General features: G+C 39.4%; 1 protein-coding gene and 1 non-coding gene across 24 annotated transcripts in view; both read right to left on the bottom strand.

Annotated features, from left to right (window-relative positions):
• PUM1 (pumilio RNA binding family member 1) overlaps positions 1-12,364 on the bottom strand; it is a 143,105-nt gene that overhangs the window by 29,543 nt on the left and 101,198 nt on the right. For 9 of the 23 annotated variants that reach the window (XM_023219388.2, XM_023219390.2, XM_023219391.2 and 6 more), the window contains 5 exons: positions 11,880-11,912; positions 7,373-7,511; positions 6,180-6,323; positions 4,992-5,288; positions 3,678-3,914 (listed from right to left, as the gene is read on the bottom strand). In XM_023219388.2, the coding sequence (XP_023075156.1) occupies positions 3,678-3,914; positions 4,992-5,288; positions 6,180-6,323; positions 7,373-7,511; positions 11,880-11,912 (850 nt within the window). The remainder of the gene's footprint in view (positions 1-3,677; positions 3,915-4,991; positions 5,289-6,179; positions 6,324-7,372; positions 7,512-11,879; positions 11,913-12,364) is intronic. The other 14 variants (XM_023219394.2, XM_023219410.2, XM_023219395.2 and 11 more) reach the window with 5 other exon arrangements.
• Positions 7,183-7,255, bottom strand: LOC111547817. Its single transcript, XR_002733239.1, has one exon. It is a non-coding gene; the product is annotated as a small nucleolar RNA SNORD103/SNORD85 (small nucleolar RNA).

The raw sequence follows: 12,364 nt of genomic DNA, 5'->3' as shown, positions 1-12,364 counted from the left end.
CCAGCCTGGCCAACATGGTTAAACCTCATCTCTACTAAAAATAAAAAATTAGCTGGGCATGGTGGCACGTGCCTGTAATCCCAGCTACACAGGAGACTGAGGCAAGAGAATTTCTTGAACCAGGAGGCAGAAGCTGGAGTAAGCCAAGATCATGCCACTGCATTCCAACCTGGGCCACAGAGTGAAACTCATCTCAAAAAAATAAATAAAATAAAATAAAATAAAGAAAAAAAGGAGCCAGGAACAGTAGCTCACACCTATAATCCTAGTGCTTTCAGAGGCCAAGGCAAGAGGATCACTGGAGGCTCAGAGTTCAAGACACCCTGACCAACATAGCAAGACTTAGTTTCTACAAAAAAACATTATTTTAATTAGCCAGGTGTGGTGGTGTGTGCTTATAGTACCAGCTACTTGGGAAGCTGGGGTGGAAAGATCCTTTGACCCCAAGAGTTTAAGGTTACAGTGGGCTATGATAGCACCACTGCATTCCAGTCTGGGCAACAGAGCAAGACCCTGTCTCAAACAATAAAAACGGGGGTGGGGAATAGAACTCAAAAAGGTTTGGTTTTAGTCTGAACTTTAAACAATCAGTAATGAAAAACCACACTACTCAGTAAGTGATTTTTAAATAAATAATAGGAAATATTACTAAACAGGTCACTGATTTTGTTAGACGATACTAACACATATCTGCCTACTGGGACAAAATGTAAAAATGACAAGATGGGGAAAAGATCCACAAGAGATACAGGCTGGTATGCGCATTCAAACACTAGCTTTGTGGTTGGTATCATTAAGCAACATTCATTAAGACATGCTGAGTTTTAAGGAGTGAAGGGTTCTTTTGAGTATTCAACACAATGAATATAAAATGCTTAGCATGGCTGCTCATCACTGCTGATGGCTGGTGGCAGCAGTGAAGTAGTATTAACCACAGAAGCTGTATTAGGTGTGGGCCAGAAAGAAATGTTAAGTTTCTTATACTAAAATGTCTTATATACTAAAATGTCTTATGGAGAACGTTAGAAACCAAATAGCACACCTCTATTTTCTCAAGGAAACAGACTGAGCTGAGGCAAAGCTGTACTAATTGAGACAAAAAGTTCCTCAGGAATGGCATATACGAAACATGTACTACACACAACACAAGTCTAATGCAAATGTACAGGAAGAAACTGCATAAACAAGGTGAATGTTTCCAAGGAGAAGTTATGTTAAACATAAAACCAGGCAGGCAACAAGTCATTTGACAAGAAATAACTCACACTAATAGTTATTTCCTTCTTCAAAGGGAAAACGTGAATTAAGAGGTAGTATTACATTAAATTGCTGATACTTTAGAAAGAGGAAAGGTATTATGCATGAAAGTAACACTTCTGGCTCCATTTCCATGCACCAAGGAACCACAGCTTTTTATTTTATTTTATCTTATTTTGAAACAGGGTCTTACTCTGTTGCTCAGTTGGAGTGCAGTGGCATGATCTCAGCTCACTGCAGCCTGTCTCCCAGGTTCAAGCAATTCTCCCACCTCAGCCTCCCAAGTAGGTAGGACTACAGGCACATGCCACCATGCCTGGCTAATTTTTGTATTTTTTGGTAGAGGTGGGGTTTCACTATGTTGGCCAGGCTGGTCTTGAACTCCTGACCTCAAGTGATCTGCCTACCTCGGCCTCCCAAAGTGCTGGGCTTACAGATGTGAGCCACCGTGCCTGGCCCATTTATTTTTATAAATAAAGTTTTATTAGAAGATAGCTACATATTCACTCATTGACATTTTGTCTGTGGTTGTTTTCACACTTCAACAGCAGAGTAGAATATTCACTACAGACACCATCTGGCCTATAAAACCTAAAACATTTACTATCTGGTTCTTTATGAAAAAAATTTTAGCAGGTTCAGGTTGTTTAGTACGTAGTATGGGATGACATAGTTCACCTGTTTTAAAACCAAGAAATTAAGATATATATTTCTGGATTTGATAATGGACTGGTTCAAGATACCCTGAGTATATCATGTGACAGGATATACACTGAAACTGCATGCTTTGGAGTCAAATATGCTTGATTCTAAATCTGTTCAAATCCAAGATGATCTAGGCTAGGCAAGATATTTAAGTCCTCAGACACGAAGTAATACCTATACCTTCCAGGGTTGTATGTACAGGACCCAAAACCATTAATACCAGCAGGTAAATGCCAGGTCAATTAACATTGGTTCCTTCCTTCTAGCCACATATCAAACTGGGAGTTTGACACCCCTCTCCAGATTTTGCATTAACCCCCAGTCTTTAAAGCCAGGCATTGTGTCACTAGGAAACACTGTTGCAGAATGTACCCCATCCCCCTGTCTACTTATTATGGACCTACTAATCAGGAATGTCACAGTAACTTTTATAAAGTGATGTTCATATATAACCTGAGAAAATGAGTTCTACAACTACAGTTCTTACTGTATAAAACTTCAGGATACACACACACATGCCAATGTGTATATATAAACATAGTTTTGACTTGAAACTCGCCTCTTCCAAACTCAAAGCTGTCACTCTTAGGTCTAGAATAATAAGTCTATTACGCTACCCACTTCAGACTTCTCTTGAATCCTATAAATCACTTTCTAGTCTGCCTATCCAAACGAAGGTATCCTGTTTGTTTTTAGTCAGTTCTCACTTCTGAGTCCATGAAGCCACTTTTAATCTCGCTGGTTAAAAACAGAATCTTCTTGGTAAAGTGGCCACACATGCTGATTTGCCCACGACAGTCCTGATTTAGGCCTATCATCACCAAGTAATTATTCATAGAACCCCCTTCCACTCATAAAAGTGTTATGGTTAGCATTATACATTATATGGTGACTCTACATCTATGACTCAATTTTCCCCATCTAGCAAATCAACCAGTACTTCAAACTTAATACGTAACTGTGGGAGAGAAGTATGCACCATGTTTGAGATAAGAAAATATCTCCCATGTCCTGAAAGATTTAGAGATTTGCCACCAAAAAAAAAAAAGGTAATATAATTTTCTTTTCATTCTTATAGCCTGCTGCTTGGGATCTCCTTTCTCTTTCCCTATTTTCTACACTCTAGATGGTAATATTTTAAAATCCCATGCATTAAAACAACCTAAATATTTAACAGGGAAATATACATTTCCTCATTAGCATACTGTATAATTTGAGAATTTATATCTACAAATATTTTAAAATATGGCAAAATTTTAAAAATCAAATGCCTTTTGTGAAAAAGCAAGATATTATATGTACATATAGCAGAGGGGAAACTTTGAAAAGAAATAAGGCAAAATATTAATTGTGGTGGTATTGCAGGTGGTGATACTAGGTGATTAAATTCTGTCTCTGTGTTTCCTAGCTTCACTGAAATGAACGTGTGTTTATATTGTTTACATGGAAATACTCTCACAAGTAGCCAAAGAATAAAATGTTCATACTAAAGCTAACTGAATATACAGGGAATGTACCCAACTATAGTAAAGCCAAAACTGCTACACTATCTATAGGTACAGCCTGAATAACATGAGGTATTTACGGAAGGCACAGAACACCCAGGACACTTCTAGTATAAAGGGACTGTCCTTTGCTTATGCAAAGTTCTTGTAATGTCATCGGTGGCAAGAGAGTTCTAGAGTTCAAGGTGGTGTTAGAGTAATGGTTCTTACCCAGGTTTAAGCTTGAAGAGGATCCATGTGAAGAGAGGGAAGGAGGTGGTGTCTGTGAATGTCCTGGTCCCTGACTAGGGAGAGGCATGCCCACGGGTCCAGGAGAGGAGGAAAAGCTAAGGCCGTTATAAAAACTGTGTCCAATGGGGGTCAAGCTGCTCGATGTCCTCTTATAAAGGTCACTGCTGCCAGTCAGGGAGTCACGGCGGGAGCCACTGCCAGTGTTGGAGTTTGCAACTAAAATGGAATTAAAACAATGCAGATAAGAACAGGCCTGTTCTTCGAAGAACAAGCCCAGTGACCTGTTCCTAACACTTTGATCCAGACTCCTTACCACCGCAAATTTGTCAGCAGAGACAGCCTAACTGTTAATGTAGCAGTACTAGGGGCAGATAAGTAATAAAGAGGACATGGCTCAGGTTAACATGACCATCAAACGTATGCCAAATTTACCTTCCTATGGGGTGTTGTATATCATAGGATAAGGGAGGGTTAAAAAGCTCTGACGGCCACATGAGCTATGGAAAAGGTGGAAGAAAATGGACTAGAAGAATGTCTTTCATCAATTGAAAAGGTTCAAGTAGAAAAATGGGATACAGAAAAAAGATTTGTAAATGGGGTACTGCCCCACTACACAAGACTTATATATTGAAAGCCTGTTTTCTCAGTGGGTTCATTCAAGAGTCAATGCTGCCCTCAATTCCAATTAAGATAATTTCTTTCACACATGCCCTTCTATTCAGGGATCACTTTTGTTTGTTTTTTATAATCTCTGCAATTATCCCATTATTCACCATACTACACTCCTGCTTTTTTCATCAAAACATTAAAAATATCTTGGTCTAATAGCCTTCCTCCTAATTTTCCACACGTCTACCTTATATTCTACTCAGAAGACTGAAGAAAACTTGTAACTCTTTAAGGCCTGCAGGCCAAGAACTCAGCTCAGTCTCAACTGTGGAGTATTTCAGCTCTGCTATCTTTAAGTCCTTTTAAGTCCTCCTCCCTCAGTTTTTGATATCAATTTCTATAGTTCCCTCCATATTTTTCCCAATTATAGCAAAAATCTTCCCTAGATTTCAAATCCCTGAAAGAAACTGATTAAGTAAGTAGCCACATGAGCATGGATTGAAATAGGTCCCATCTGTATAACTTGATTTCAATAGTCTATCATCTCACAGATTATGTGGGATGGCTGGATTCCCACAAGGCTTGGTCCAGATCTGCCTGTGGTTCCATGCATTGCCAGTATTCCAGAAGGATTGTAAAAATAATTAAAATTCAGTCTTAAGAGCATATCAGTCTAATTTCTACCTGCTGTTCCAAACCCTCCAAGGGCGGATCCCAGGGTGGCGCCGAGAGAACTGCTACTTCCGAATCCCAAAGATGTGTTGGCAGGCTGGGCAGAGCCCTGGGAGAAGAGGGAGCTGCTCTGTGAATTGCTGTTCAGAGAGTTGTTGCCGTAGAAAGAACTGGATGCCAGGTTGTTATTGGGCTGCTGCTGAGGCTGGGGCTGAGGCTGCTGTGTTCCTAAAGGGCGAAATGGTCCATTTGTTGTTCCAGCAAGACCACCAGCTGCTCCATTTGCTGAAGCTGCGGCTGCTGCAACAGCTATGAAGAAGAAAGCAAACCGTTTGGCTATGAAAGGGACTGGCCACATTTCCAAACTACATTTTTATGTTTTTTCAAAAAACCTTTTAATGCTGCCTATCTTTTCAAAACAGACACAAACCATACAAATCTGTCTTTGACTCCTTCACATGAAGCTTCTATTTTCTGTTTCTACTTTCAATTTGAACTCAAAATACCACTAGAACAAGTTCACTATGATGGTAGCTTTAAAGAGACTACAGATTAAAAGGAGTATAAACATCAAATGTATCCATCAAATACAATTACTTCCTAAAATCTTAAATTCCATAAATATCTATGTTGAGGGTTTCTTCTAGAACCATGTAATGCATATACATCCTTCAAGTTCCTATTTTAGCACACTGCTGTCTTCTAGATGTTCCTGTTATTGTTCCTAATTAAAAACAAACAAACAAACAAAACATATAAACACTTAAAGTAAAAAAACTATTACTCCTCCCAACAAAATGTATTATTCTGTCACTTCTCACTACTGTTTCCCACTTCCTCCATTCCTGCCCCTATGGCAAAAAACCACCCCGCCTCTAAAATTATCTTAAAATAATGACTTGGATTTCTGTGAAATCAGCCTTGGATTTCTGCCAACAAAGCCATTTTGTGTGAGTAATGCAACTTCTATGTTCTCAGTGGAACCAGACCTTGCTTCTAACCAGCTGGCACATGCCACCCCTCCCAACAAAAAGAAGAATCCACCAAGGTCACTTATTGCTTCTGATCTCTTTTTGAAACATTACAGGGTAAAACTGATACACTGAGAATTGCCAAGTGTATTTCAACATACTTTAAGAATATCACTATCAGTCGCCACTTTTAGATCTCTGGCAGGAGTCCACTCAGATGTGCGCTCACCTGCTTGTGCAGCTGAGGAACTAATGATGACTGGGGCAGGAGCTACAAGTCGAACAGGAGCTCCAAGACCATTTCTCGCGCCTGCATTCACTACAAGGGCACCAGTTTGGTCATAGTAAGCAGCAGGAGCCAACACCGGATAACCTACGAACATCAAACCAACAGAGAAATGTGTATGTTAAACAAACAAGTATCTCCTGGGCACCAACATATTGTCAATAACCATAAACTCAGCTTTGGGGTTGAACTGACCTAGATTTATATACTGGTTCCATCACTTAAATAGTTGAATAAACAAATAAAAGAGGCTACAAATGATTATAAAAATCATAGTACTTTCATACTACACAATAATCTAAGAACAAATATCCCGCAAAATAGCAGGAAAAACCTAGACAGGCTTTAAATAACATGATCTTTCAATATTATGTGAAATAGAATCTCCACATCCCAGTTTAAGCCATATGAAAAACTGCAGGTGACTTCCTAAGAACACACAAAGGCTTAGCAACTAAAAAACAAATGAAACAGGTTGTTATTTATTGAAATCATAAATGGCTCAGTTAAACTGGCTATGCTCTATGACCAGTAAAGGTCTATAAAAATACGCTGACATCTCTCAAAGACTTGTTTCATATGTAGAACATGAAACTACATTTAATTCCATGCAAAGCACCAAACCCAGCTGACAGTGAACCAAAAACAACATATATTCAAGATATGTCTATATAAACACGTATCTCAGAGGTAGGCAGCTAAAAAGAACCCCTACTATTGGTTTAAGAGAAACCTTAAAAATGTAAGGGATGACCCTATCAATGTGTACCAGAAATTTCTTGCTAATCATGCTGTTCAAAAACATCAACATAAAGACTAAGCCTTGTAAACTAGCTTGGCCACTCCATCTACCACTAATTCTGAGACAGAAAACAGATAACCCACCAAGGAAAAACCACATATTCCAAGCTGCATGGACATTTAGATACCTCCAATATGACTTAAGACTGGCTCAGAACAACGCTCTCATCAGTGAACTATAGTCTAAGTGAGGGCAAGTGTGTATCATCCTTGCCAGTCCCCAAATCATGACAAGCCTAAGCAAGGTGAAAGCACTGCTCATTCCCCTCTGTAATCACCTCAAACGTGCAGCCTTTTTCCCTGCCAAAGTATTAGGAATAACAATGCAGCCGCACCTGGCATGCCTGCTGCCAGACCTTGTCCAAATGCAAGGGCAGAATTCACTGCTGCAGCTGCCACAAGGGGATCTGTTTGCTGTCCCTGCTGGTTCTGGTTTGGCGTCAAAGGACGTTGGCTGGCTCCTCCACGGAGAACCTGGGAAGGGAAGAAAGAAATAACCACTTTCTTTTCATTGGAGAAGACCTACCATATGCTCAGGTTGGATCAACTTTTAAAACTTAATTGTAAAACATTTTCCCTATAATGGTTTTTATATGTCACAGCTGTTAGGGTATAAATTCAATTAATAACATTTCATATAGTGGAATTTCATTCTACCATTCTTACTTTAAACACATTACCTTTATAAGCAGCAAAAAGCACAAAAAAGTGATGATTCATTCATTCAAACATTTTATCTCATCTGCCTCATAAAGTTCTTGTGATAATTAAGTTAAAAGATGAATTTGAAACATCTGGCATCAGCAAGTGGTAATGTTATCAAATATTTAATGCCTACCAAGTGGCAAATGGGCAAGTGAGACAGAGCAATCAACAAGACCAACAAAGCCCCTGTCCTCATGGAGCTTTTATTTTAATGAATGAGACAGACAATAAACCATACTATATAAAGTCAGTGCTCTGACAAAAAGTGGGTGAAGAAAAAAAAGTGTAACAGGCCAGTCATGGTGGCTCACGCCTGTAATCCTAGGACTTTGGGAGGCCAAGGCAGGTGGATCACCGGAGGTCAGGAGTTCGAGACCAGTCTGGCCAACATGGCAAAACCCCGTCTCTACTAAAAATACAAAAATTAGCCAGGCGTGGTGGCAGGCGCCTATAATCCCAACTACTGGAGAGGCTGATGCAGGAGAATCACTTGAACCTGGGAGGCGGAGGTTGCAGTGAGCTGAGATCAAGCCACTTCGCTCTAACCTGGGGGAAAGAGAAAACTCCATCTCAAAAAACAAAAAAAGAAAAAAAGAGTATTAATGGTGGGGGGAAGGGGTTCCTGACAGGATGAACAGGGGTAATTTACCCACATATTTAAAGTTAACTGAGTCTCACATGCACACAAAAGATGGAATGAGAGTATTTCCTCTTTAACACTAATCTACTTATTAAGGTCCACATGGTCCCAAATGAGATCATCAGATTCGATCTGGTAGGGCTCTCACCTGACTATTTCTATTTCCCTCTCACAAATTCCACAAACATACACATTAGTCAAGTTCAGTGCAGAATACCAGTTATGCCACTGCGATAAAGGATCTACTTTTTTGGGGTGGGGGGTGGGGCAGGGAAGAGACAGGGCCATGCTCTGCTGCTCAGGCTGGAGTGCAGTGTGACACCGTCTCAGCTCACAGTAACCTCCGCCTCCCACGCTCAAGAGATGCTCCCACCTCTCCTGAGTAGCTGGCACCACAGGTGTGCACCACCACACCTGGCTAATTTTTCTATTTTTTTGTAGAGACAGGGTCTCACCATGTTGTTCAGGCTAATCTCTAACTCCTGGGTGCAAGCAATTCATCTGCCTTGGCCTCCCAAAGTTTTGGGATTACAAGTGTGAAGCCACTGAGCCCAAAGATCTACTTTTTATTAATAAAACATAGACATCAAAATGCTAGCAATCATTATTATTCTGAATGATGTGAAGAATATATCTCACAAGATCTACACACTCCAGAAAGCAAAAATGCAAAACCCACAAACCAAGGCTAAAATTACTAAAGTTCCTAACAATGTGTTCTGACATACTGTCAAGTGCACAGTTATTCAATTTCACTGTGTTATTTATAAAATAGACCACTTTCAATTTCACTGTGTTATTTATAAAAGTTAGACATATGGTCAAGAAAATGGGTACAAATTATTATTGGTACCATTGGTAACAAAAAAAAAATGTAAAAAGAGAAACAACACTAATAACCAATTAAATATTTGTTAAGTGGGTATAAGGTGACCAACACTGTCCACACTGGCAAGAAGAGATGGATGGACACTTAATTTTCCCAATCTTTTACTTCTGTATCAGTAATAAGTAAGAATTAACAAATGATCTTGCAGATTTGCTGGAAATACCTGAAATAATGTATTTAAGCCACACTGCCTGATACCTAGGAGATAATCATTAACCAATAGTGAATCACTATTATCGAGATATTATATAATTTGTTTCTGATCTAAAGAACCTAACCAACTTTATAAGAGAAAGTGTGTTTCAAGCTACATAGATAGAAGAGTCTGGGGACTGTACAGGTGAGTTTTGCCAAATACTTAGAATTTACATACCCAGTAACTCAAAAGAGATCTCACTCTAGGATAAGTAAATAGCAAGCACAGAAATACGGCAAATGCTAATAGTTCAAAATTGCTGAAGATTTTAAAAAACAATGAAAGCACTGCTTTCACAGAATATAAAGAAGTAGGTTTATGTTTGATTAGGTGTTCTTTGAAAGGACAGGAGTGGTAGAGTGGACAAGGTACCTAAAGAAAGAGGTAGTCTAAGACTATTGATGAGTCTTGTAATAAGGAAGGAAAACAGTGTTAGCTTTTTGTCCACTCTCTAGAAATCTGTCCAGTACCCCTAACTATACATAAAAGTCCTTCCGTTACCTGCCAATATTCATATATTTTCATTTCATCAACAGCTGTCAAATCCATGATTTTATGGAAACAAAACGTATAGTTTTCACAAGTAACGTTCTAAAGTCTAACAAAATCTACAAAATGACTGAATTTATAAAAATTATCCTAGAACAGTTAGCTTGCCTAGAATGCAACATATACTTTCTGATAAAATACAAGGCCAACAGCAAAGTTTAAAAAGAACCTCTCATTTTAATTACTATGATAAGGCAGTTTACCAAGAAAATCATATTTTCGAAACAATGGCTGCTACTGAAAAACTAATGCTAAAAACTTCTTCTTAGTACGGTTTGACAGAACCTGAAGGGCATGACAGAAAACTGAAAAGTTAATGATTATTATGTACATTTTATAACAAAAATATATGCATTTAGAGAACCCACCCAACTTGCCCTAGTTGTAGCTAGTTAATGATAGAAGAAGCACAAGATCTCAGATTTTCTTTAAGTCAAGACATCACAATATGGTCAGGAAACAAGTTATCAAGACATAGGCTTATATTCAAATCTTAACAACTTTGTACTTGTGTGACTCTGGGCACACAAATTATATTTCTTGAATCGGTTTCCTCTCAATTATGAAATTCGATTTCATAAAACGAGAAGCTGTACATCTATCATAATTAGTAAGAGAAACAGAAATTACATGTAGAGCACTTAATTCTGCACAGAAAGCTTTCAATTAACAGCAGTTATTAGTATTATTCTTGTTCACTGTATTAGAGCTAATTTTAAAACATGGTAATTAGTCTTCCAAATGCATAATAATTTGGCAGCCATTTAAACAAAAAGATGATCACACAAAGAAATACAGACTTATCCACAAAAAGCAGTTATTAAGAAATTTATTTGCTAGGTGCAGTGGCTCACACTTGTAATCCCAGCACTCTGGGAGGCCAACACTTAAGGTCAAGAGTTTGATATCAGCCTGGACAACATGGTAAAACCCCATCACTACTAAAAATACAAAAATTAGCCAGGTGTGGTGGCACGTGCCTATAATCCCAGATACTAGGGAGGTTGAGGCAGGAGAATCGCTTAAACCTGGGAGGCAGAGGTTGCAGTGAGCAAACATGGCACTACTGCATTCCAGCTTGGATGACAGGCAAGATTACGTCTCAAAAAGAAAGAAAGAAAGAAACTTATTTAATAGGCCAGGCACAGTGACTCATGCCTGTAATCCCAGCACTTTGAGAGGCCGAGGCGGGTGAATCACTGAAGGTCAGGAGTTCGAGACCAGCCTGGCCAGCATGGTGAAATCCCATCTCTACTAAAATACAAAAATTAGCCAGGTGTAGCAGCACACACCTCTAATCCCAGCTACTCAGGAGGCTGAGGCAGGAGAATCACTTGAACCCAGAAGGCGGAGGTTGCAGTGAGCTGAGAGCTCAGCGCACTCCAGCCTGGGCAATAGAACTAGACTCCATCTGAAAAAAAAATCAAACAAAAAAAGAAATGTGGCCGGGTATGGTGGCTCACGCCTGTAATCTCAGCACTCTGGGAGGCTAAGACGGGTAGTCACCTGAGGTCAGGAGTTCGAGACCAGCCTGGCCAATGTGGTGAAACCCCACCTCTACTAAAAATACAAAAATTAGCCAGGTGTGGTGGCGGGTGCCTGTAATTCCAGCTACTTGGGAGGTTGAGGCAGGAGAATCACTTGAATCCTGGAGGCAGAGGTTGCAGTGAGCCAAGATGGCACCACTGCACTCCAGCCTGGGTGACAAAAGCAAAACTCTATCTCAAAAGAAATTTATTTTAACAGATCACTCATTCTGTCAACAAATTCTTTACTGAATTTCCTTATATATGGTATGAGAACTGCATCTGCTGCCAAGAAAATAATTTCACAGTGTCCAAATAACGGGCAGAATTTCAAGACCTGTTCTTCTTTCTTTCTATAATTGTGTGGAATCTAAAAAAAAAAAAAAAAAAATTAAACATACACCCTCTGAGTAAGACTGATGTCAAGCAAAAAATTCTTGTTTGGATCATATAATATATTCATATATGAGCAGGGTGTTTTGTCTCAAATGACAGCTTTTATCTGACAATGCATATCGAAGCCTAAATGCTGATTTCATTTGCTCCAGAAAAATTGCATTACTAGGAATTTTTTCCAAGGATAAACTTATGTAAAGGACGTTAATCAGTCTCATTTAAAACACCAAAATAGGCCAGGCACGGTGGCTCAAGCCTGTAATCCCAGCACTTTGGGAGGCCGAGAAGGGCGGATCACGAGGTCAGGAGATCGAGACCATCCTGGTTAACACGGTGAAACCCCATCTCTACTAAAAAAATACAAAAAACTAGCCGGGCGAGGTGGCGGGCGCCTGTAGTCCCAGCTACTCGGGAGGCTGAGGCAGG

Source organism: Piliocolobus tephrosceles, chromosome 1, assembly GCF_002776525.5.
Source record: "Piliocolobus tephrosceles isolate RC106 chromosome 1, ASM277652v3, whole genome shotgun sequence".
Classification (NCBI taxonomy): domain Eukaryota; kingdom Metazoa; phylum Chordata; class Mammalia; order Primates; family Cercopithecidae; genus Piliocolobus; species Piliocolobus tephrosceles.
This window is presented reverse-complemented; position numbering and strand designations above follow the sequence as displayed.